Source organism: Lissotriton helveticus, chromosome 4_1 (assembly GCF_964261635.1).
Source record: "Lissotriton helveticus chromosome 4_1, aLisHel1.1, whole genome shotgun sequence".
Lineage (NCBI taxonomy): Eukaryota > Metazoa > Chordata > Amphibia > Caudata > Salamandridae > Lissotriton > Lissotriton helveticus.
The window spans coordinates 1,061,552,886-1,061,580,309 of record NC_136063.1 but is presented as its reverse complement, the minus strand read 5'-3'; the positions used below and the strand labels follow the sequence as shown (position 1 = coordinate 1,061,580,309).

Sequence of the window (27,424 nt, the reverse complement as noted above, 5' to 3'; positions counted from 1 at the left end):
AGTTTGATTGAGGGACCGCTATGGAGTCTGGGTGATGAATGATGAGTTGGCTCTTTGTCTAATGGAATGTAGCAGACTTAGAAAAATCGATCTGTCTATTTGAATCTATACTGCCGGTGAAAGCGGACTTCTTCAAATGATAAAGGTCTCAACTCACTATAAGAAACAGACCATGTCTAATTTGTCATTCAGACCTTTTGGTATCATGGTATCCATGTATTTAATCCACCATATCTCTCTCTGTGACAACCATTTAATGTTGTCCCGATCTGGTACTTGGTTAGAGTCTTTCATAAACCCACGGATTGCAATAACACATTGTTATTTACCAGTTTCCACCCTCGAGCACTTCTGCGAAATTTTCCGTTCTCACAATTCTAAAGAGCAAAACGTATCTCTTCTACAGAACAGGCACTCAATGAAGAAATAAAGTCACAAAAACTCAGATTCACTGAAAGAGGGTATCCACCAGAAGTCACACAACAGGTTGAGAGCAGAATGCGCGGAATTTCAAGAGTCCGATTGTTGCAACCCAAAGCGAAACATAAACAAGAAAGAATGGTATTTGTAACTAAATTTTCAACACAATCACAACAGATAAAAAACATAATCACCAAGCGATGGGAATTGTTACAAACTGATGATGAATTTAAAGGATTATTCAAAGATCAACCACTGTTCCCTTACAATCGCAGCAGGAATTTCAAAGAGCTGGTAACCAAACCTAAGACACCTAAACTACAGACATGTACAACACAACCAGGAATGAAGAAATGCACTAACTGTGTTCACTGCAACAATGTAATAGTCGGCAGTTCTGTACAACATCCACAAACCGGCAAGATATTAAAAATCCGTAATCATGCAGACTGTAAATGAGGGAATTACTTTGCCTCTGCACCTGCACTGTACTATGAAAGCAGGCACAGAGGCAAACATGTCCTTGCTGTGAGCCTTCGGCTCTGGCAATACAACTGTCATATGCCTTCTTTTACCCTCCGATAAGTTGGTGCTCAGGATTCTGGCATCCCTTCTTTTAAAAGTGTTATCATCCTTCCTTCCTTGTGGAACAGTCCAACATGCTCCCAGCTTTTTTCACTCAGTCACATCCCTCTAAGGAGTAGAGACTTCATCAATTGAACCAACGTGAGCCCTTTGTTTCTATATAGATTAAGGAGCACAAGAGAGCATGGTGTTTCAGAAAGAGAGTCCTTTGAAATCCCAAAGCAGGATTTTGTTTTGAAAATAAAAAAAACAATGACCTCTTCTCATTAAAGTTTTCTCCCATGATGTGGGGTCCATTTTAAACTTTTCAGACCAAACCTCTGAGGGCCCTTACTCCGCCGGAGGTGTTTGTCATTCGTAAAGGAGTAGTCTTGGCCAGCGGACATACTGAAGGTCTGCCTGACTCTAAATAAGGTGGGCTGACATTCAGTTTGACTGAGAACCTTCTCTGCCAAACTCTAAGAATGGGCCCTAAATCACATATGCGCCTGGATTTTTATTCTAAAGGTAGGATTATGAGCCTGTCCTTTATTGAACAGCACTGTCTCTTCAGGAGAAGGAAGATTGACAAAACTTCTTGCTGCAGGCAGATCTCTTAGCCCAGAAAGAAGTTCTCCCTTCCCTTTGCAGCTAGTCTATTCAAATCTTGATAGACGACACAATTACCATGTGGTATATCAACAAGCAAGGAAGAGAGGAGTCTCACCTTCTCTGTCTGGAAGCACTTTGATTATGGGCATTATGGGTAGGTTGTCACTCCGTCGGCCCAGTAAAAAAAATATTCATGTTGGGGTTTGTGCATATTTGTATGAATTATTGTGTATTTTCACATGTGTGGGTGTATGTGCGCAAGTGTACTTGTGAATGGATAGGTGTGAGTGGGATTGTTGATGGGTGTTTAGGAGTATGTGTGCATTCTTGTGAACTGAGTGTGAGCAGACAGTGCTTTGTATACTTTGAGTAATGCGCCTTTCCCAGCTGATGTAACCATTATATCAGATTTCTGGATAACTTATGGTGAAAGGGTCTATCAGTCAGTCAATCAAATTACTTTTTTCATATTTCATTTTGAAAAACATAAAAGCACAGATAAAATTACATTTCCTTGGAAATAAATAAGGCAATACAGTTAATTTACAACCTAATTGTCTTTCTTTATCTAATCACACATTTTAAGTAACTTGCTACCAGTCCCACTGTCAAATCATTTTCCATACATTGTAACTTTATGTGTGCAGCTCTACAATGCTTTAGCCCATGCTGCTTTAAAATCGGTAATAAAAAAGATCTCCTCGACAACGTGTAAAACCTACAAAAAACAATTACATGCAATGTTGTTTGTGCCGAGATACCGTCACCAAGGGCATGGTGCTAGAGTACGTGACCAATCATTCATCATGGGGAATGTGGTGAGCCTTTGCACAATACCTAGGCGAAAGCGTGTCAATAACATCCGATCAAAGGGTCTTGTCACATATGACAGATATGGCTGTATCCCTGAACATGTCAGCATAATATGGTTGTCCATGACCGATTGTTTTTCTTTCTCCCGGAACCAATGCTTTTCCTCCAGATAGGACAGATAATCCTTTTTTAAAACCTTTCTGGAGATGATGTTCATACAGTCAGGGTTTGTAAAGAATTCTGGGTGGCCAATTTCATCTGCCATCTCCTTAATGTGTCGTAGCCATGGAATTCGATACACGTTATCCAATTTTAAACAGTCCGTAATCACATCCTGGTTAAAAACTGCCTCGGGGGTATTCCATATCTTATGCCAAAGTAATAAAGGACACAACTTTATAATATCAGCAATATGCTTCATGCCTACCTCAGAGTGGCAAATATATGTGGCAGTTGAACTAGGTACTTCTAATAAATAGCGCAGGAAGTTGTTTTCACATTTCTGTACAGAGTGAGTGTTAGTAAACCCCCATATACCTGCGCCATATATGGCTGTTGAAACACATTTAGATGTATAAATTGCAAGCTGTAGGAGAGTAGGGTCTGCGTTCCTATGGTCACCCCACTTTTTGCTTTTTGCTTCACTGGTTTGCGACTTAGATGTGGCTGTGGGCCTGCTAATCAGACCCACAGCCCTGCTGTTCTCTCTCTAAATTCAAACCATGTACTTTAGGTACATCACCAATTGGGATTTGGGTCACTCCTGTGAGTCCCTGTACAGTGTACCATAGGTACCCAGGGCATAGGTGCAACCAAGGTCTACCAGGGGCTGCAGCATATCTTTTGCCACCCCTGGCTGGCCATCCAAACTGACACAACTGGCTGATCACTCAGCTGGGGCAAGGTTGTGTAATCACCCCTTGCTTGGATATAGTATTCCTATATCTAACCTTATATATATATAGACACATATGCACCTATAAGTCACTCCTATGGCAGGCCTTATCAATGCTGGAGGCAGAGTGCTTGGTTTTATGTGAGATGAGGCTCTAGCATGAGCTGAGCCTGTCTGCAGCTTTCGGAACCACGTCCTTATAGCTGTTCTAGGATATAGCGATACAAAAGGGGATGATGGACGGAGCGTTTGAGCAAATCAAACACTCACCCCCAGTCAACTGATCTGGGTTTAATCCATCACCATTCTTTAGCCCACTCAGCCACCCCATTTCAGACATGGCTATATACAAATCAGTCTGACCCTGTGCCTCATGGGAACAGTCCAGCCCTAACTGCCAAGCCATGTCTTCCATGGACCGGAAACAAGCATCCTGGGACCGGTTTCGGATTCATAATCCTCATCAGCCAGGCTTTCTTGAATCCAGTGGCCAAGTGAGCAAGGGACTCACGTCTGAGCATACCCTGACACACTTAGGGCGAACAAAGTGATACAAAAGGAGATGATGGACGGAGCGTTTGAGCAAATCAAACACTCACCCCCAGTCAACTGATCTGGGTTTAATCCATCACCATTCTTTAGCCCACTCAGCCACCCCAGTTCAGACATGGCTATATACAAATCAGTCTGACCCTGTGCCTCATGGGAACAGTCCAGCCTGAACTGCCAAGCCATGTCTTCCATGGACCGGAAACAAGCATTCTGGGATCGGTTTCGATTCATAATCCTCATCAGCCAGGCTATCTTGAATCCAGTGGCCAAGTGAGCAAGGGACTCACGTCTGAGCATACCCTGCCACACTTAGGGCGAACAAAGCGATACAAAAGGGGATGATGGACGGAGCGTTTGAGCAAATCAAACACTCACCCCCAGTCAACTGATCTGGGTTTAATCCATCACCATTCTTTAGCCCGCTCAGCCACCCCATTTCAAACATGGCTATATACAAATCAGTCTGATCCTGTGCCTCATGGGAACAGTCCAGCCCGAACTGCCAAGCCATGTCTTCCATGGACCGGAAACAAGCATCCTGGGAACGGTTTCGGATTCATAATCCTCATCAGCCAGGCTATCTTGAATCCAGTGGCCAAGTGAGCAAGGGACTCACGTCTGAGCATACCCTGCCACACTTAGGGCGAACAAAGCGATACAAAAGGGGATGATGGACGGAGCGTTTGAGCAAATCAAACACTCACCCCCAGTCAACTGATCTGGGTTTAATCCATCACCATTCTTTAGCACACTCAGCCACCCCATTTCAGACATGGCTATATACAAATCAGTCTGACCCTGTGCCTCATGGGAACAGTCCAGCCCGAACTGCCAAGCCATGTCTTCCATGGACCGGAAACAAGCATCCTGGGACCGGTTTCGGATTCATAATCGGGAAGGCATGGCTTGGCAGTTCGGGCTGGACTGTTCCCATGAGGCACAGGGTCAAGGCTGATTTGCATATGACCATGTCTGAACTGGGGTGTTGTGGAGTGCAAAAAAACGATGGATTTAGGCCCAGATCTCTGTACTGGGGTGAATGTATGACATTGTTCTGCATTCTGTCCATCAACTGCTGTTTTTGCATTGTTCTAGCATATAGCCATACCATATACTCTTTAAGTGCATTATGAACCTCGCGGTTAAATGCTAACTTTAGTTTGGCTTTATCAAAACATGTTGTGTAAGGTGTCATACGCTTTGGAATATTACCACCTCGCCAGTTCTGGTGATGGGGGTAGCATTCCACCCTTCTAGAGGGAGAAGACATGTTGTTCCTACTAATCCCGGTTAAAGTTAACCAGAGCCTCAGCATCACAAAATGGATGCTGCTACCACAGACACAAGTCTGACCTCCTGCTGCTGGGAGTCCTTCCAGCGAGGGAGGCTCGGACAATAGGTTTCCTGTCTTGAGAGGTGCTAGCACCACCCTAGACAGGCTAAAGTGTATTGAGGCAGGGAGGGCTGAATGAAATGAGAACTGCATGGGGCACACAAGGTGTCCCATGCATAGTCCAGTTCAAACCGGTGCTGGGCACTCCAGCCCCAGGTCTGGTGCGAAGCTGGACAAAGGGAAAGGGGTGTAACCACCCCCTTCGTGGGTCCCACCCATAGGAGGGACCTAGCAGGTAATCCAGACCCTAAATTTGGTATATAGGTAGGAGCTGAGTCCCAAGACTTTAGTAGATTTATCCTGACTGAAACTCTGGACCTTCGATGATCTACTCTGCAAGAAGACGACTGAAGAATCTCCCTTGTGGTCAAGGAGTGACCACCCTGTGCAAGCAGGCACCATCAAGCGATCAACAGTTTGCTTTATCGATGCTCCCGCCGGAGCCCGAGCACAGAGCCCGACAAGATCCGGATTTCCAGACTTTCAACAGCCCGATCCACAGTCACAGCAGAGCTGAGACCCGTGGAGGCGACGAGAGACGTGGGGCTGGCCATCTTGGAAAGCCAGCGAATTGCTTTCCGTGCAATTTCTGAGGCACCCTCGAAGTTGTGTATTGGGGATTGAGAAGCCCCAGCCCTGAGCACCAACTGCACCGAAGATCAGCCCTCCACACTCCACGAGTTCTGCGTGGGGCCCTTCTGCATTTTCCAGCTCGACGCGTCTGTCCGGTCACTTGCCCGTTGGCTAATGGCCTCTGTGACGACAAAACCTTTGATTTACAACACTGGTCTGGTTGCTCCAGACTGGCCCCTGCTTCCCTGAAAAGGAGAAGCCCATCAGACCTTGCTGGTCCGATCAAGAATCCATCTTCGATTCCTGCGTGGGTTGGCTTTGCCAAGGCTTGTTGACTCCAATCCGGAAGCCGACACCGCCAACAGCGAGAGCCTTCGTTGGACAGTCCGTATCCAGCTCCTGGTCGTCGTCGACACCTCCTGGTCTACGTGGCTGCAGAGACAAGCTTCAAGACACCACCTGATTGCTTCGCGACATCGCCTGGTTCCTTCCTGGTTCCATCCTGGTCACTGGCTAGTGACCCAGACTCTGTCTCCTCTGCCTTCAGGTACTCTTCATCCTCGATCCGCACTTGGATCCAACCGGATACTTCTCTTCTGGTCTCCTGCAGCATCTTCCACCAAGGCTCCATAGGAATCAGCGACGAAACTCGACACACTTTGACACCTATGCACCCGCTTCCTATGGGTGAGGTAACGCTAGTATTTCGGTACTCCTGTGGGTATTGACTATGTAAATGTAAATGTAAATGTACAGGAATTTATATAGCGCAAATCACCGAGCGGTTTCTAAGTGCTTGCTTAGGGAACCCGTCCTGGTAGTCCCCTGTGAGATAACCCCGGCAGGGTATCCACAAGGTGAAAGCCAGGCATCCCGCCGCGAGGGGCCATTGTGGAGATTAAGCAAGCTATTGCCCAGAGTCGCAGAGTGTGAACCCGTGAATCGAGTAGGCACCGGAGCGAGAATTGTCGAGTCCATGGACATTTTAGGACTCAAGACCCCGCCAAGCCGGGAATTGAACCCTGATCCCGGGCTGACCTCTGCTTCCAGGTCTGCCTCCTCTAACCAGTGAGCCACACTATCCTAGTGTCCTAGTTTCAAGTAGCTTTTCCCTAGTCCATCCGGAGGTGTCCTAAAAGAACTAGTTTCCATTTCTTTCGTTCCCATTCTAACTCTATGGTAACTCGTGTGTAAAGACACTGCATGCGCATCCCGTGGGCCTCCTGCTCCCTATCCTTTGGTAGTACAGTATAGCCCCAGCGATTCTCCAGGCCCTAGGCCTTTCCTTTGTTCATAACGTGGTTCTTATACCACTATTTTAGTATATGGTTTGAAGTGCCCCTAGGGCATTACTGTATTTTGTGCAACTTATTGTATGTTTATTAAGTATCTTGTTATGTGCTTGTGCTTCTGACCTCATAAAGAGTTCAGAGGATTCATTTAGTAATAAATACATATATATTTTATATATATCCTATGTGGTGTCCTTTCGTTTGGTATTAAAGGCATTGCATATGGTAAAACAGCTGGCTTCACGTGCCCTCTTGAGTTTAGCCTAATACCGCTTTGTCCATGCTACCACTAGGTATAGCTGGTCTAAAAGGTTGACTTTACAGCCATCACCATAAGGATTGTTTGGACTGGTGCAAGGTGCTCACTAGAATAGTGAACATCATATACCAGGCCAACTTCTCACACAAGCAATTCTGGGACTGGTGACACCCTAATTATCTTGACCGATTGACTAGCGCCCCCGTAGCTCTTGAGAACATACTTTTTCGAGCTAGTATTGCAGCTGGCCAGGTGTATCCCTAAAAAGGCACATTTTTCCACACACTCATTTTTTTTGCCATTAATGAAGATATCACATTTCTATGTAATTCTTTTCCCACACTTCATACTAAATGTTTTGCTTATATTCACTTGTAGCCCCCTCACCTGCATATAGTTAGCAAAATGTGTTACTGATTTCTGGAGGCCTAATTGTGTCCTTGACATTAAAACCGCGTTGTCCACGTATAATAATATTGGGACTGGGTTTTTATTTATTATTGGGTAATCGTAGGGGGGCTCGACCAGTCGTTCTCCCAGACTATTAATATATAAGGAGAAAAGGAACGGGGCAAGGACGCATCCTTGCCTCACTCCCTTTCCAATACCAAATCTAGCCGAACACTCCCCATTTATCCCATATCTCACCCTTGCTCCCGACTCCCGGTAAAGTTCTCTAATAAATGACAATATGCCTTTTTCAACTCCCAGCTCAGATAAAATTTCCCATAGTTTGTTGTGTATGACACAATCGAATGCGGAAGATACATCGACGAAAGTTAAAAACAAATTTCCGCTTTTTGCCCTAGTATATTTATCAATTATTAGGCTAAGATTCAGGCCTTGCTCAATTGTGCCTCGTCCATATCTAAAACCATATTGTAACCGTGATAGCACACCCCTTTCCTCTGTCCATGATTGTAAATTGTTTAAAATGACCCTCCCTACCACCTTTAGAAAAGAGTCTAGCAGGGATATAGGGCGATAGCATTTAGGGTCATCACGATTTCCCTACTTAAAAATGGTATTAAAATAGCATCTGACCAGGACTTTATAAAACCAATTTGACAGCACTTATGTAAAACATTCTTTATAAGTGGTGCCCAAATGTCGATATTTGACCCGATAAAAGTCAACTGGGACACCATCAGACCTGGGAACCTTACCTGGTGCACTTTTTTGTATTGCACAAATTATCTCATCCAGGGTGCAACTAATATCAAGAGGGTATGCAGATAAGCCCGCATTTTTCTCATTACTACCCTCTACATCGATACCTCTTACTTGAGATATTTCCTTCCCCGACTCATTTTCTACTTGACTCATACCGGCACTATATAGACCACTAAAATAGCAAATCCAGCTATCTTCTGTGATAGCTATATCCATCTTATCACAGTCCCTCTCCGAGAGATATGGAGAATTCACTATCTTCCAAAACTTAATATTATCTTTCTTTATACAGGCATCGTGTAGGTCTTGCCAAACTTCTTCTTTTAAATTAAGCCTTCTTATCTTTTGGGCCTGTGTATAGAGCAATCTGGCTTCCCTTATCTCTTCTCTATTTCTAGGGGTCTTTTTCAGGGTTGATTTTAAGTTCTTGTGTGCTTTGCTACATTCATGATCAAACCATCCCCGACTTTTGCTCAATGTCGTCTTCTGTTTGACCGTATGGATTTCTTTAATCTTAGCTGAAGTATTCAAGAAAGCTTTTATCACATCCACATCCTTGTTCTCCTCCTCTAAACACACATTGAAGTCCTCTTGTGTTTCCTTAAAAAGCTGTCCCAGAAAGGCAGTGGGATCCACCTTCTGCCATTTCAGTGTATAACCATTTGTACTTGAAAAATTGATTTCCTGGTTATATGAAAAACCCACGTCTCCCAATCTATTGCGGTTACAGTTCTAAAATACAAGAGAGACACTATTGGGGTAGTGATCACTCAACGCGTTACTAAGTGTCCTATATGTTAGAATCCTTATAAAATTCTTATTTTTTGATAGTAAGACCAAATCAATCGTCGTATTACAACCTCTCCCTATATATGTATGCTTAAAATCTACCGGTGAAATACATAATTCATTAGCATAATCTAAATTGAATTCAAACATAATTTTATTTAACATATCTCCCGAAGCGGAATGTGTAAAATGAGGTACAGCTTCATCTATTTCTTCCCTAGGCCGCAAATACCACTCCGATAGTGCCTACACAAATAGCAATTAAAATCCCCACCCCAGATAAAACACAATACCCCTTTGAACCTCTCTTGAAATGTCCTCAGATCCTTTGAAGTTGGTTCAAAACACTCAATATCATGTCTTTCGGAACATTGTTATAGAAATTAATAATTATCAAACAACTGTCTCCCTTCAGCTGTAACTCCACAATCTGGTAGTACTCGTTATTTTTTACAAACATAAATTTTTCAATACTTAACAAATTTGAGATATAGGTACATAGACCACCTTAAGGTCTGCCAGCTTTACTAGGAAGTGCTGGTGTATGGTAGGTCTGAAACCCCTCCATGTGCAGCTCACTAATTTGCCAGGTCTCTTGTAAACAGATTATCAGGTGATCATTCACGACCTTCAGCCATGCTGGGTCCTTTATTTTTGCAGCCAGCTCCGCAGTATTCCACAACAATAATTTACATTGTTGTTTCCCTAATGATTGTGCCCTCCCAGATAACTCTAGATTTACATTAGTTATGTCAATTTTAGAAGTACTATTATTAAGTTGTTCCTTTACAGGACTCACAGTTTCTAATTCTATTTTTCCTTGTTGGTTACTATTAAGTATGGGAAGTGGCTGGGGGTCAATCATTATATTACTCACCAAGGAGTCGTTCACACCATATTGTGATATAGACATATCTATTACCCTATTCTCTACCGAAGTCACCAAAGCCGGGCGGTTGGTTTGCATATAATCCTTGCTGTCCCCTCTGAGGTCTTGGGGCGTTAGTCAATCAACGTTCCCTAATGACGATAGAGATTCAAATATATTTTGCACAGCCACATTAAAAGGATTCTACCTGGCTCTATAATTCAACCCAGGGTAGGTACACTGTCTTTGCGAGTTTGGAGGAATATAGAAAAAACCCAAAGGAAGTACACACATTTCTTTCTCATTAATATGTGTTTTTCCTATCCTTGTCCATATTGCATGAATAAGTCTGGGGTCTCTAAACGTTAAAACAATACAGTCCCCATCCACCATTTTCCTTCTATTTCCTACCCAGCCTACACGGCGGGCCATTTTAAAATTTGGAAAAAGAGCTTCGTCCAGGCCAGTTTTTTTCCCTAGCCATGAGAGTGATCTGTTTCGTAGAGTTTCCCAGGATTCATGATCTGCTTCCAATAGGGAAGGAACATTTGCTACCACAATAACATAGGGCGATGCAGCAGGTGGCAAATCAAGGTGGATACCGTTATTACTGTACGTCTTAAATGTAGCCTTCTCTATTCTTTGTCTCTCCTCTGACCCCTTAGTTTTTTGTGATTCCAGACTCTGGCTCTGTGTAGCTCAGTTGGCCATATTATTGTTGTTAATAATGTTATCAGACTTTACCGGACCAACGTGCTCTACAGGGCCATTCACGCAAGATATTACCGGATTTAGTGGCTGCGATGAACTACCAGGTAAGGATGGGTGACTTATATTGGCATTATGCCTCTGTAGGTTGCTATTTTTTAATTGAGTCACAATCACCCCAACTTTTTGTAAGAGTTTTCCAAGTAAACCTGTTAAAAAAGTATACAATTTATCCAATGTTTTTGTTATATTAACCAAATCTTTTCTATATTCGTCCAAAGGATGTCCAGTTGTATCAGGCCCACCTCCCATCTGTTTCCTATTCTAAGTTATCTTAAATGTCTTGCTAGTAGCTTTCCTTTTTCTACATGGTGTTTTTCTATGTATAGCCTGTTTAAATTCGTATCTTCGATCACATGTTGGCTACCCTTATTTAATAAAGGGTTTTTCGATCTTTTGCATGGGGGCTCAGTCTCTTGTTCGGAATCCGTCACCTCAATCTGATCAGAGACATCCTATACGCACCCGTTTATTACACCTGTCTTAATTTCCCCTGCATTGGTAATCTCACATCGACTGTGAAGGGCTTCTTCCCCTACGCTTGATTCTGTAGGTAGGGATATTCTACCCTGTGTTAATGTCTCTTCTACTGATATTATTTGTTCCTCAATAGCACCCATGGCCCCTCTTAAATATGTCATTAGTGATTGTTGACCACCTCGACCGCCTGTATTTAGGTTAGTGCAGGCGGTAGAAACATTCTTTCTTTTTCCCATGGTGTTGTGTTTAAACTATATCCTACCCAAAAGAAAAATGTGTCAATAACGCGCCACGGCACTCTACAAAAGAAATGTGCAAATTAAACTGGGATAGAGAATAGGGGGTAAAGTGCCAATAAGCCAGCAGCACAATACCGATATGTGCAAACAACGCTTGTACTACAACGTCACACTGCAGGAAAACTGTGCAAATTACGCTGAGATAGGGAATAAGGGGATAAAGTGCCAATAAGCCAGCAGCAAGATACCGAAATGTGCAAAGAATGCTTGTTCAAGTTATAATGGGCCAGGTGCCCTAAAAATCGACAATTGGATACCCAATGTGGAAAATATGCCGGGAATAGGAATTCACTATGCCTCTTCAAAAAAGTAAAAACTTCAGTTAGGGAAAAGGTACCACATAAAAAATAGGTAACTAAAACTGGTCAGATACTAGCTAAAAACAATTATAAAAACCACGGTTACATGATAATCAGGTTAGGGTACACATTAAAGGCAATAATACCATGAAACCCCAGAGCACTCTGCCCGTTTTATCTCCAGGTGATCTCAGGATCTCGCGGCACCTCTCGCAGGACCGCACTGCCTGCTGGGAGGTGTAATCTCCTGGCAGTCGCGACCCGCGGTCCGGAGGTTTGCGGCACCACAGTAGAGTTATCCAGTAATGTACCGGAGCAGCAAAAGCACAGGCAGCAAAGGGAAGTTGACCAAAATGATGAAGGTGAAAGGGTCTATCTTTTGGGATGATTATGACATCTGTTCATTTTTGTCACTAAATTATCCCCGTTAAGTTATGTGATACATAGCTTCCATTAACTGTCCCTCCAGCAGCAATTGATTTAAAAGTGTGTGTGTGATGATTCATTTTGTTTTGTTTTCTATCTTCTTTTTTTTTTCTTCTTTATTGCGAGTGATTTATTTTCAAGATCTATTGTTGGAATCCTGGTTGTTGCAACGAGTTGATTGCTGTCCTTTGCAAAGCAGGCATTCGCATTCCAAACTGTTTTGTGTTACTGACCATTTTATACTCATTTGCTAAACTTTTTGTTGCCATAGCCAAATTACAAAAGTCTTGGTTGGTACATGGGAAAACTATATGCAATTGTTACAAAATAAGGATGTCAATTGCTGCATTGTAGCATAATTTTATGACTTTCTAATTTTGCAATTAAATTAAATTTTTTCTAGGGGCAGGTTTTCTGTTGTTAAGAAATGTGATCAGAATGGAACACACCGAATAGTTGCATCTAAGTTTGTGAATAAGAAGTTAATGAAGCGAGACCAGGTAACCCACGAACTTGGAATTTTTCAGAATCTCCAGCATCCCCAGATCATCAGCCTCATTGACACCTTTGAGACGTCGACCAGCTTTATCCTGGTTCTCGAGATGTAGGTGAACTTAAACATGCTTTCAGTTGAATATATATGTTAGTTTTTTGTTAAACATAAGGAAGTGAACTTTTTTAACAAATTGAATTAGTGAGAGGACAATAGAATTAGAAAAGAGAGTGGGAAATGACTTAATCCTTAACTTATTTTCTACCTCTGTCTTCCTTCTGTGTATATGGAACACATAATCGATTAGGGGCTCTCGAAGTTATAACCAGAGGTAATGGGTACCCAAAATATTGTAAATTAGAAACATGATCTGAGCAGCCATTTTGTAAATAACATGACCACTCTACATTAAAAGTGAGACTAATCAGTCATTACAAATCATTTAGAGACGCTGAGAAAAAAATGCACACTTCACTACCAAAACAATTTGGCAAAGTAAGTTATTACAAAAACAAAATTTACCATCTAACTGGAGTGACTCCATAAGAATGTTATAAATTGTGTATATAAAAAAATACCAAAGAAACGATCAAAGATTTTTTTACATCATCCAAACAAAAAAAACTTGTTTTTATTAAGTACTGTGAGAAGTTGGCCCGATATATGAACCAGGAGGGAACCAGATGCTGTTGTCGCGATCAGGTGAAGAGTGGACATTTGTCTCTGCAGCCACGTGGACCAGGAGGTGTCTTTGACGACCAGGATGGAGGCACGAGCTGTCCCACGCAGGCTCTCGCTGTCGGCAGTGTCGGATCCGCATTTGGAGTCAACAGGCCTTGGCAAAGGCAACCCACGCGGTGAGTGGAAACGGCATCTGGAGTGGACCAGGAGGGTCCGGGATGCCCCTCTTTTGGAAGGGAGCAAGGGCCAGTCTGGAGCAACCAGACCAGCAGTGTAGATTTCGTGGATCCTCGTCTAGGAGGTCACTAGCCAGCCGGCAAGTGACCAGACAACGCGTCGAGCAGCAATCAAGCAAAAGGGCCCCACGCAGATCTCGTGGATGCTGGAGGGCTGGTCTTTGGTGCAGGAGCTGCTCGGGGCTGGGGCTTCTCAATCCCCAAAGCCCTTTCTCGAGGATGCCTCAGAAGTCGTGCTGGAAGGGAAGTGCAGTCTCTTCAAGATGGCCGGTCCCACGTGTCTCGTCGCAACAACGGGTCTCAGCTGAGTTGCAGATGTGCGTAGAGGTCGGAGAGGTCTGGGAGTCCGGGTCTCGTCGGGCTCTGAAGTCTAGATCCGGCAGGAAGGACGACAAAGTGGACCGCTAGGACGCTTGATGGTGCCTGCAGATGCAGGGTGTACACTCCTTGCCCACAAGGGAGATTCTTCAGTCTTCTGTGGAGCAGAACGTCGAGGTCCAGAGTTTCTTCTTGTAAAGTTTCAATTCAGGATAATCTAATTTGGAATGGGACCAGCTCCTACCTTTATCCTGCTAAAGGGGGCTGTACTATGACTAGGTCCCTCCTATGGGTGGGACCAGGAAGGGGGGTGGTTACACCCCCTATCCTTTGTCCGGTTTCGCGCCAGAGCTGGGGCTGGAGTGCCCCAGCAACTGGTTTGAACCGGTGTATGCACAGGGACACCTTGTGTGCCCCAGGCATGTCTCATTCCTTTCAGGCCTGTCCTACCCAATACACAAAATCCAGTCTGGGGTGGTGCTAGCACCTCCCAAGGCAGGAAACCCTTTGTCCAGGCCTCCCTCGCTGGAAGGACTCCTAGCAGCAGGAGGTCAGACTTGTGTCTGTGGTGGCAGCATCCATTTTGTGATGCTGAGGCTCGAGTTAACTTTAACCGGGGTTCACAGTTACGTACATGTCGTGTCCCTCTAAAAGGGTGGAATGCTACCCCCGTCGCCAGAACTGGCGAGGGGGTAGTATTCCAATTCGTATGACACCTTACTCGACATGTTTTGATAATGCTATACCAAAGTTAGCAATAACCGCGAGGATTATAATGCACTTAAGAGTATATGGTATAGCGTTATCATGGAACAGCTATAAGGACTTGGTTCCGCAAGCTGCAGACAGGCTCAGCTCATGCTAGAACACCATCTCACATATTTCCAAGCACTCTGCCTTCAGGATTGATAAGGCCTGCCATAGGAGTGGCTGATAGGAATATATGTGTCCAATTTGGGATTAGATATAGGTATACTATATCTACAGCAAAGGGTGATTACACCACCTTGCCCCAGCTGTCTTACCAGCCAGTTGCGTCTGTTTAGATGGCCAGCCAGGGGTGGCATAATACATGCTTCAGCCCCTGGTAGGCCTTGGGTTCACCTATGCCCTGGGTACCTACGGTACACTGTACAGGGGCTGATAAGGGGGTCCAATACCAATTGGTAAATGCACCTAAAGTACATGGATGTCAATTTAGAGAGAGAACAGCTAGGCTGTGGGTCTGATTAGCAGGCCCACAGCCAGGGAAAGTCTTAAACCAGTGAAGCAAAAAGCAAAAATCTGGGGTGACCATAGGATTGCAGACCCTACTCTCCTGCAAGTACGAGTCAAAAGATTAGAACAGCTGTACTGACCTGGTTGCAGCTTTGCAAGCTCCTGTGACAGACCCAGAGGTTGAAGGGCACATTTGGTACCCTGCTTGCATACTCCGGGTTGAGCTAGTTCACGAACCCTTGTTTCCCGCTCTGACATGAAACAGGACAAAGGACAAAGAAGTATCCCCCCCTTGGTCCAGCCCCTCCTCTGGGAGGTACCCCCAAGTCGTTCCAACCCTTTCCGTAGGGTACTTAAAGGCTCCCTTGTGGGTGGGTCCTTAGATTCATTGTGGAACAAGACTCGCCTCTGAAACCAAGACACTTGTTGACCATCTGGACACAGGGACTTCTTGGACTTCAACTGGAACAGAGACTGTATCATGGAAGACTCCTGCTGATCTTGGTCTTGCTGTTCTTCAAGTCTTCTTCATCTTCGGTGTCTGTGCTTCATCCAGGTTCTCTAGATGGCCTGTGGGCATCAAAGGAAATCCAAACTAATCTCCCTTGGAGTGAAGGAGTCACTCCTCTTTATCTGCAGGCACAGCAATGAAGCTGACCGGTCTGCTGCTCCTGTCGTCCTATGGACTTCTTCAGGTCCATCAACACAGGTGGTTGTTCTGCAGCTCTCTAGAGGCCTGACCTGTCTTCTCAGCAGTTTTGAAGACTGTATCCCTCGTCAGACTTTCGAAATCAAACCCCTGTGCACCTTGTCGACTAGCTGTTGGCAAGGCTTGTTGGCTCTGCACTCCAGAGATCTTTGTGCTACAAAAAGTCCCAACCTCCAGCAACTCAACCCTCGAAGACCAGCATCCTCACTGCATCCTCTGCACCGTGGGCCTCCATCTTTAATGAGCTGCCTGAGGTCTTCTTGTGACTCCTGTGCCTTCGACCTGTGGGTCCGCTCAATGGTCTTCCTTTTTCAGTGGGCTCCACTGCTTGCTTGGGGCCTGTCCTGACTCTCCTGCACGTGGTAAGTCCCATGGATCATGCTGGTCCCAACGTTTGCATCCTTTTGCTTTCCTCATCATTTGCAGCTACCAAGGCTTGTTGGTGCTCCTGCCAGACACCGACACCTAGATATCGACATCCGCTGTGGGACAGCTGGTGCACAGCTCCTGGTCTTCCTCAGCACTGACTGGTCCTCACAACTCCAGTGATAAGTTCACGTCTTCACTTTTGAACCTCCCGACATTGGTGGGCATTGCTCTTCCATGCCTTCTGGTCACCTCCGAGTGACATAGACTCAGTCCCCTCTGCTTACAAGTTCTCCTCATCAAGAATCCATCCTTGAATCCACCGGACTCCCTCACAATCTTTCCCAAAGGCATCTTCTTCGAAGTCTCCCATTGTCGTCTACGATAGGTTTCCACGTAACCCCCCCTATGCATCCTGCTTCCCTTGTGCAGATAACCTGGTTCCTGGGAATCCAAGGGTGAGATGACTCTCCAATCTTCCGTCCTCCAAAGCGTATCTTCGGGGTCCTCTGGGAAGTGACTTCCATTAGGCACGCGGCTATGTTTCCACACCTCACACAGCCTCTGTGGGGTTCCTGGGTACTTACCTTAAGTGGTTCCTTGTGTCCTAGGCTCCTATGAGTCTCCCGGTCCAAGTACCATTCTCCTTTGCGGTTCCCATTCATAGAATATGGTTTGGTGCCCCCCTTGGAGATGCAGTGCTACTTACCTGATTATTTTGAGGTATTCTCATGTATTGTATTGATATCTCCGGGTAGGAGATAAACCAATGTGTTAGTGAGTGTGGTGTGTAATATACAGATGCATTTTTATAAAACACTGTGTGGTTCTTTTTCATCTAATCTCCACTGATGATTAAATGTGGTAAAACAAGCTGCTTTACAATCCTTCAAGATAAACCTTCTGCACCTGTTTGAATCTGGACATTGTGCTTACAAGACTCATGGCTCTGCAATTTGAGCCATTGCACAATTATCCATTACAGTTTCTTTTATGGAAGGTTGACTTCATTAAGGAGAGTTGGTAAACTACAAGCATTAACCTTAGGCAAACCCTTCTTTCAGCTTCATAAAGATAGAGTAGTTCTTTGCACCAACCCAAAAATTCCTTCCAGAAGTGGTGTCTGCTTCTCTCAACCTGATTTGGTAGCAGAAAGAGCACCTCACACACTTGATGTCAAAAGAGCATTGTTATACTATATTGAAAGAACAAAAGATTTTCCCAAAACAAAACAACTGTTTGTTGCATAAGCTACACTTCCCAGAGGCAGTCCTATCTTGAAATCTGGTATATCTGAAAGAGGCACGTTAGTGATAGATTCCTTACCTTAGAATATCCCCAGGCGTCAGACTGGATCCGGAAAATTTTGCGTAGCAATACCCCTGCGCGCCGGCAGGCGTCGTCCGCGGCTCCGCGTCCGTCGTCGGCATCGTTAGCGCCGGAATGACATCGTCGGAGTACTTAGACGCCGCCCATGCGCGCTGACGTCAGTTCTTCTTTTTTCCGCGCCAGCTAGCGCAGATCCGGAGAAGCTCTACCCCTTAGTAATTTTTTGACTAAACTTTTTTGATCTTTTGATCATTGCTCTTTTCGAGTCTTCGACTCCGACGGTGCCGGTAGGGATGCCCGGGTTTAAACCCTGTTCCAAGTGCGACCGACTGATGTCGGTTACCGACCCCTATCGCCGGTGCCTGAAGTGTTTAGGCCTCGACCACGAAGACCGCACCTGCTCCGACTGCCGGGCCCTGAAGTCGAAGGCTAGGCGGGAGCGGTCCCGCAAGTGGCTCGAGCTCCGGCAGTCGGCCCGCGCCGCTCAAGGTCCCGGTCCCACGGGAGGTCGAGGGACCGGTCGCGGGGTCGGAGTCCTCGCAGCTCCGGGAGTGGACATCGGTCATCGGGATCCAAGTCCTCAGGTAAGAGGCATGAGAGGTCGGAGGCATCATCGTTCCTCCGACCCACCCCGAAGCTCGCGCGACGCCGGAGGAGGTCGAGCGGTACCTCATGGCCATGAGGTCCCTCCCTTCGCCGGGTCCCGTGGCGCCTCCGGGCCCAACTGCCCCGGCTGGAGGCCCTAACCGGTCGGGTGCTTCGGCCCTGGCGCCGTCGGGTGCTTCGGCCCCGGCGCCGCCGGCGACTTCGGTCCCAGCGCCGCAGGACCTCACCGGATCCGCTTCCGGATCCGGGTCGTCGCCGGTCGACCTCACGACCTCACCGGCGCCGGCACCTGGGGTATCGCCCCCGGCGCCCCCTGTGGACGCCGTCCCCAATGTTCCCTTCGGTCCGACTCTGGCGCCGCATCCGACGGCCTTTGGAGATTTTTATTTAAATGAGGAGGCCCCTTCTGTTGACCCTGTTCTACAGGAGATGGGTGACGAGGGTGATTGGGAGGGGTCTGCGGACCCTCTGGCAGAGGAGTGCCAGTCTCAAGAGGACTGGACATATGAGCTTGGGGAGGCCAGTGGTATTGACACTTCGCCAGACACTGGATTTGTCTCCCCTCTCACCGTGGCTACGGAGGAGGGGGCTGCTTACAGTGTAGTGTTGACTAGGGCAGCCAAGGCCTTAAACCTTGAGCTCCCCGTCGCGGCCGTGAGGACTAACCTCCTCACTGAGGTCCTTAAACCGCAGGCAAGCTCCAGTGAGCCTCTGCTGCCGTTTAATGAGGCCTTGTGTGATGTTCTTGTGGGCACTTGGTCCAAGCCTGCCACAGGTCCGCCTGTGGATAGGAACGTGGCCAGACGCTACTGCCCGGCTCCCAGCGACCCTTGCTTTTTGTCCACCCGTCCCACCACCGAGAGCCTGGTCATCCAGGCCTCTACTTCCCAGACTGCATTCCCGATGGCCCCGCCCGATCAGGAATCCAAGAGGTACGAGCAGTTCGGGAAGAAGGTGTTCTCGTCCCTGAGTTTGGGACTGCGGTCTGTCAATACCGCATGCCTCTTGGGCCGCTGCACCCACACCCTGTGGGACACGGTCACGGACGTGCTGCCACAATGTCCGGAGGAGGTCCGGGCTAAACTCGCCCAAGCCCTTGCGGAGGTCCGAGATGCAGCGCGATATTCCATCCGGTGTGGGCTGGATACCACGGACTCACTGGGCAGGGCGATGGCAACGACGGTGGCGGTTCGACCCCATGCCTGGTCGAGGACCGCCAACTTTTCGGCCGATGTCCAGGCCACTCTTCTGGACATGCCGTTCAATGGCCGTCGCCTCTTTGGCGACAAGGCAGACCATGCGCTTGAGCGTTTTAAGGACTCCATGGCTACGGCCAAGTCCTTGGGCCTCTCGGCCCCATGCCAGCAAACGGGTGCCTTTCGCTCCTTTCGTGGCCATGGAAGGGGCGCCCCCACACGAGCTGCCAGCCACGCACCGCAGAATGTTCAATAGCATGGTGGCGGCCGTGGAAACTGCCGTAACGGCGGTCGGGGACAACGGCGAGGCCAGTCCACACCTCCCTCCGCAGCACCTGCCTCAAAACCTTCCTAGTCCGTGTTTTCTGGCCCATGTGACGCCGGTGGGTGGCAGTGTTCGCCATCACCTCTTCCACTGGCGCAATGTCACGTCGGACAGGTGGGTGCTGCAAATCGTCCGAAGGGGCTACTCCCTCCCCTTCGAGGCGTCCCCCCCAGCCATGCCACCGCAATTCCACCGCGTATCGGGGGATCACTTGCAACTTCTGCAAGAGGAAGTCACGGCCCTCTTGGTCAAGGGGGCCATCGAGCGCGTTCCTGGGCCAGAAGTAGGGTGTGGTTGTTACTCCCACTACTTTCTGGTACCGGAAGGAGAAGGAGAAGGAGAAGTTCAAGATGCTGACTTTGGCTCAGGTCTTAGCTGCGCTGGACCCTGGAGACTGGATGGTAGCGTTGGACTTGCAGGACGCTTACTTTCATATCCCCGTCCTGCCGGCCCACCGGCGTTACCTGCGGTTCACGGTAGGCCACGAGCACTTTCAGTTTACCATGCTCCCCTTTGGCCTTACAAGCGCCCCACTGGTGTTCACGAATGTGATGGCGGTGGTCGCGGCTGATCTGCGCAGGTAGGTGCCAGTCTTCCACTACCTCGACGACTGGTTGTTGAAGGCGGGCTCGCCCCAGACAGTCGTCAGCCACCTCCAGACTACGGCCGACCTCCTGCACTTGCTGGGGTTCTCCATCAATGTGCCGAAGTCGCACCTGTGTCCCTCTCAGAAGCTCCTCTTCATTGGAGCGGTTCTAGTCTCGGGGCAGTTTCGGGTTTATCCTCCCGAACAGCGGGTTCAGGATATTCAGGCTCTGATTCCGATCTTTCAGCCTTTATCCCGAGTCTCGTCAGGTTGCCGCTGCAGCTTCTGGGGCTGATGGCCTCCTGCATCCTTCTGGTGCATCACGCCCGGTGGCGGATGCGGGCTCTGCAGTGGGACCTGAAGTTTCATTGGGCCCAGCATCAGTGCGACCTGTCCGATTATGTCTTGATCTCGGAGGGCACTGCGAGACAGTTGCAGTGGTGGCTCATGGACCACGATTCGGTCAGTGGCAGATCCCTCTCCCTACCCCACCCGGAGCACGTGGTAGTGACGGACGCGTCCCTCCAGGGCTGGGGAGGCCACATGGGAGAGGCGGAGATCAGAGGCCTCTGGTCTCCGGCGGAGTCCCAGCTCCATATCAACTTTTTGGAGCTGCGGGCGATCCGCCTAGCACTGAAAGCATTCCTCCCCTCTGTCCGGGGGAGTGTAGTGCAGAAGTTCACGGACAACACCACCGCCATGTGGTACTGCAACAAACAGGGAGGGGTGGGGTCGTGGACCCTATGCCAGGAGGCTCTGCGCCTCTGGCAGTGGCTGGAACATCAGGGCGTGACCCTGGTGGTTCAACACCTGGCAGGTTCGCTGAACACCAGGGCGGACGAACTCAGCCGTCGGTACATGATGAATCACGAATGGCGTCTGAACTCGGACGTGGCGCAAGGCCTCTTTCAGCAATGGGGAGAGCCTTGGTTAGATCTATTCGCCACAGAAGAGAACGCGCAATGTCATCAGTTCTGCGCGTTGGAATTTCCTATGCGGCACTCGCTCGGAGACTCTTTTCGTCGTGAGTGGAGTTACGGTCTATTGTACGCCTTTCCGCCTATACCACTTCTGCCCAAAGTGCTGAAGAAGATCAGGCGCGACCGGGCCCAGGTTATCCTTGTGGCTCCGGACTGGGAACGAAGATACTGGTATCCCGAGCTACTCAGCATGTCAGTCGATCCCCCGATTCGTCTGCCTCTCCGGGAGGACCTTCTGTCGCAGCAGCAGGGGATGGTTCTCCACCCGAACCTGTCCAGTCTCCACCTACAAGCTTGGAGATTGAGCGGCGGCAGTTGAGGCCATTTGACTTGCCTCCCGAAGTCTGTAATGTCATTCTGGCAGCCAGGCTTCCCTCCACAAAGTCGGTATACGCCTGCAGGTTGAACAGATTTGTGGCATGGTGCACAGCAAAGGCTGTGGATCCACTCTCTGCCCCTCTTTCTGAGGTTCTCCTCTTCCTTCTTTCTCTTGCCCAGCAGGGCTCTGCTCTGGGCACTATCAAGGGCTACCTTTCTGCCCTTTCCACCTTCTTAAGGCTACCTGATCAGCCTTCTTTGTTCAAGTCCCCTATTGTAAATAGGTTTTTGAAGGGCATCACACACATGTTCCCTCCAGTTCCTTTCGTGATGCCCCAGTGGGACTTGAACCTTGTTCTTACTTACCTTAGGTGTGCTCCCTTTGAGCCGCTCCATAACTGTCCTCTCCGTCTTCTTACTTTGAAGACTGCTTTCCTGGTTGCCATCACCTCTGCCAGCGGAGTGAGTGAGCTCCAGACTCTTTCTTCCACACCTCCTTTCCTCTCTGTTCATCCGGACAAGGTTGTGTTGCGGACGAGACCTTCTTTCCTGCCCAAGGTTGTCACGGCTTTCCACATCGAGCAGTCCATTACTTTGCCCACCTTCTTTCCGCCTCCGCATCCCTCGAAAGAGGAAGAGAGGCACCACCGTCTGGACCCAAAACGTATGCTCTCTTACTATCTAGATCGCACACGCCAGTTCCGGGTGGATGACCAACTCTTTGTTGGTTACGTGGGCGCTAAGAAGGGAAAGGCGGTGCACAAGCGGACCATCTCCCGGTGGATCATCTTGTGTATCCAGGCATGTTACTCATTGGCTAAGAAGGAGCCCCCTGTTGGATTGAGGGCTCATTCCACTCGGGCCACGGCGACTACCACTGTCCTGGGCCGGGGAGTGCCCTTGCAGGACATTTGCCAGGAAGCTACGTGGGCCTCGCTGCACACGTTTGCACGACATCCTGCCTGGATAGCCAAGTCCGGAGGGATGGCTTCTTTGGCCGTTCCGTCCTCCAGGACTTTCTGGTGTGATTATTGGTTCGCAGACACACCACCGGGGTTGGTATTGCTGGGGTATCTATTCTAAGGTAAGGAATCTATCACTAACATGTCTCTTTCAGATGCACAAGTTAATACTTGTGTAACAATATATCTGTAAGAGACATTAGTTAGTGATCGATTCCTTACCGACCCACCCATCCTCCCCGTTTTGCGAACCGATATCTAGGGTTAAGGTCATCCCCTTTCAGGGCCCTAGTTTCTTGGCATCAGTGTTGGTTCTATCATGGCTCTGCGTATCTGGCGCGGAAAAGCTGTGTATCAGAACTGATGTCAGCGCGCATGGGCGGCGTCTAAGTACTCCGACGACATCATTCCGGCGCTAACGACGCCGACGATGGACGCGGAGCCGCGGACGACGCCTGCCGGCGCGCAGGGGTATTGCTACGCAAAATTTTCCGGATCCAGTCTGGCGCCTGAGGATATTCTAAGGTAAGGAATCTATCACTAACTAATGTCTCTTACAGATATATCGTTACACAAGTAGTAACTTGTTGTGAGAAGTTGGCCTGATATATAATGTTCACTATTCTAGTGAGCACTCTGTATCAGTCCAAACAACCCTTATTGATGATTGGTTGTAAGTCAACCTTATAGACCAGCTATCCTAGTAGCATGGATACGAGCAGTCTAAGGCTAAGACTCTAGAGGGCGTGTTAAGCCAGCTGTTTTACCATCACATTACCCCTTGAACACCAAGTGAAAGGACACCACACAAGTTGTTATGAAAATAAACAGATATTTATTTATAACAAGACTACCCTGAACTCTTTATGAGTCAGGGAGCTAAGCACACAACAGAACTCTTAAGAAAATATTTTAAGTCGCACAATTTACACAAATGCCCTAGGGGCACGAAAAACCATATATTACAAAAGTAGAATGCGAATTACTAGCAGGTAAGTAACTATTCTCATAGACTTAGGAATCGCTTGGCCTACAATTCTAAACACTTGCATTAGATGCAGGGGGCCTGTGGACGTCGTGTGCAGAGTGGGAACTCTCACGCGTAAGGCGGGGAAAAGTCTATGGAGGCTAGTAGTCACAAAGTTACTGTTCTCGGGCGAACCCGACTAGGTGGGTCGAAAACAAGAGTGGATCCGAACACTTAGAGTGTTGGACTATGCTGAAGCACCGGAGTACTTGGTTTACCTAGCCCAGGGGCTGCGGCTGCATAGGGTTGAAGTTACGTCGGAAACCCTCGTTGAAGAACCAGGAGCCTGAAGAAAGAAGTTGCTGGCAGGCGGCCAGTGAAGAAAGTTCGTGGTGATCCAAGCCTGGATCAGGGAAGAAGAAGACCTGAAAGCAGAGGGGACCAAGTTCTGAATCACTAGCCAGTGATTTAGGTGGGCACCAGAGTGGCACCGGACGAAGTCACCTCGACCAGGTGAGTGGGCGCTGCTGGGCTCTGCAGTCTCTCGGACCAGGAGGCGTTGTCGGCGACCAGGATGGAGGTGCGAGCTGTCCCAGGAAGGTATCTGCTGCTGACGTCGCTGGACCCAGGATTGGGCAACAAGTCTTGGCAAATGCAAGGCCCACGCGGTGGACCTAAAATGGCGTCTTGAGTGGACCAGGAGGGTCCAGGGTGCTCCTCTGTTGGAGGGGAGCAAGGGCCTATTCTGGAGCAACCAGACCAGCAGTGTTTGTCGTCGTGGAGCGTCGTGAGAGGGCCACTAGCCAACGGGCAAGCGACCTGGACAACGCGGTGAGCAGCAAAGAGCAGAAGGGCCCCACGCAGATCTCGTGGATGCAGGGGGGCTGAACTTCGGTGCTGGAGCTGCTCAGGGTCGGGGCTTCTCTTACCCCAAAGCACTCAGTCGAGGGTCACTCGGGAGTCGTGCTGGACAAGCGTCGTGCAGTCTTTAAAGATGGCCGGTCCCTCGAGGTCTCGTCACACCCACGGATCACAGCTGGGCTGATGATGCAGGTTGAGGTCAGAGGTGCCAGGGAAGCCGGTTCTCGTCGTGCTGGGCAGTCTTGATCCGGAGGAGAGACTTACAGCAGACCGCGATGCTTGGTTGGTGCCTGCTGCTGCAGGGTGACTACTCCTTAGTCACAAGGGAGAAAATCTTAGGAAGAGTCTTGAGTTCCTCTCGTAGAAAGTCGGTTCAGGATTCAAAGATTGATCTAATTTGGAAGGGGGACAGTTATTATTATTATTATTATTATTATATGAAACTTATAACGCGCTCAGCTTACCCGAGTTCCTACCTTTATCCTGAAAAAGGGGGCTGGCACGCGACTAAGTCCTGCCCTATGGGTGGGACCAGGAGGGGGGTGGTTACACCCCTCTCCTTTGGCGGGCTTTTCCCCAGAGCAGGGGCTGGAGTGCCCCTGGAACTGGTTCAAGCCGGCCTATGCACAGTGAGCACCGGGGTGCCACTTGCAGTCACCTTCCTCTAAAGCCCTGCCTACCTAGGATACACAAAATCCTGTCTGGGGCGGTGCTGGCACCGCCCCTGACAGGAAACCCTTTGTCCTTGCCTCCTGCTCTGGGAGGACTCCCAGCAGCAGGAGGGCAGACTTGTGTCTCGGTGGCAGCATCCATTTTGTGGAGCTAAGGCTATGTCTGACTTTAACCGGGGTTACAGGTTACATACATGTCGTGTCCCTCTAGAAGGGTGGAATGCTAACCCCGTCGCCAGAATTGGCGAGGGGTTAGTATTCCAATTCGTATGACACCTTACTCGACATGTTTTGATAAAGCGATACCAGAGTTGGCATATAACCGCGAGGATTATAATGCACTTAAGAGTATATGGTATGCGATATAATGGAAACGGCTATGGGATGGATCCCGAAAGCCGCAGATAGGCTCAGCTCATGCCAGAGCACTATCTCACACGATTCCAAGCACTCTGCCTTCAGGATTATCAAGGCCTGCCATAGGAGTGACTGATAGGAGATCTGTGTGCCCATTTAGGTTTAGATATAGGGATACTATATCTAAAGCAAAGGGTGAGTACACCACCTTGCCCCCAGCTGTCAAGCAGCCAGTTGTGTCTGTTTGGTTAGTCAGTCCAGGGGTGGCATAATACATGCTGCAGCCCCTGGGAGACTTCTGGGTGCACCTCAGCCCTGGGTACAGGGACTTAGAGAGGGCCCAGTGCCAATTCAGTACCTGGGTACAATTTGGAATAGAGAGAACAGCTAGGCTGTGGGTCTGATTAGCAGGCCCACAGCCAGGGAAAGTCGTACGCCAGTGAAGCAAAAAGCAAAAATCTGGGTGATCATAGGATTGCAGACCCTACTCTCCTACATGACCCCCCCCCCCCCCAAACTTTGGGACAATAAGCTAACCTTGACCAGGTGAGTCTTCTTGCTCTAAGTGGAAATACCTGGAGAGCCCATCAGCATTGCCATGATCAGTACCAGGTCTATGCTCCACTGTAAAATCCATCCCCTGTAGGGAAATGGACCACCTAAGTAGTTTGGGGTTTTCACCCTTCATCTGATTTAGCCACAAGAGGGGCTTATGGTCGGTCTGAATCTTGAAGTGAGTGCCAAACAAGTATGACCTCAACTTCTTCAGGGCCCAAACCACAGCAAAGGCCTCCCTCTCAATAGCTGACCAATTTTTCTCTCTGGGGGTCAGCCTTCTGCTAATAAAAGCAATGGGCTGGTCGTTACCATCAAAATTCAGCTGAGATAGAACAGCTCCCACACCCAACTCAGAAGCATCTGTTTGGACAATGAATGTTTTGGAGTAGTCTGGACTCTTTAGGATAGGTGCTGTGCACATGGCCTGCTTTAGGTCATTGAATGCTTTCTGACAGCTTGCTGTCCACTGAACTTTCTTTGGCATCTTCTTACTTGTCAGGTCATTAAGTGGTGTCGCAATGGACCCATAATTCTTGACAAATTTCCTATAGTAACCAGTCAGGCCCAAGAAAGCTCGAACCTGAGTCTGGGTGGTTGGAGGAGCCCAGTCCTGGATGGCCTGTATCTTGCTCTCCAATGGCTGAACCTGGCCTCCACCTACAAGGTGGCCCAGGTATACAACCTGTGTCTGCCCTATCTGGCACTTGGTGGCCTTGATAGTGAGGCCTGCCTTTTGCAGAGCCTCTACACTTTCCTCATGTGGACCAGGTGATCCTCCCAGGTGGAACTAAAGACAGCTATATCATCAAGATATGCTGCACAGAAGTCATCCAACCCAGTGAGAACTTGATTCACCAGCCTTTGGAAGGTGGCAGGTGCATTTTTCAAACCAAAGGGCATTACCACAAATTGATAATGCCCACCAGGGGTAGAAAATGCTGTCTTGGGCTTGGCCTCCTCAGCTAACCTGATTTGCCAATACCCAGCTGTCAGATCAAATGTGCTTAAGTAGTTGGCAGAAGCCAATCTATCAATAAGCTCATCTGCTCTTGGGATTGGGTGGGCATCAGTCTTAGTGACTGCCTTGAGTCCTCTGTAGTCTACGCAGAACCTCATCTCTTTCTTACCACCCTGGGTGTGTGGTTTTGGCACTAGAACTACTGGGCTAGCCCAAGGGCTATCTGAGGGCTCAATGACTCCCAGCTCCAACAT

The 27,424-nt window shown here is 48.3% G+C and overlaps 1 protein-coding gene across 2 annotated transcripts in view; it reads left to right on the top strand.

Moving 5' to 3' along the window:
• TRIO (trio Rho guanine nucleotide exchange factor) overlaps window positions 1-27,424 on the top strand; it is a 4,034,553-nt gene that overhangs the window by 3,649,939 nt on the left and 357,190 nt on the right. For both annotated transcript variants that reach the window (XM_078687660.1, XM_078687659.1), the window contains exon 55: window positions 12,879-13,079. In XM_078687660.1, coding sequence (XP_078543786.1) covers window positions 12,879-13,079 — 201 coding nt within the window. The remainder of the gene's footprint in view (window positions 1-12,878; window positions 13,080-27,424) is intronic.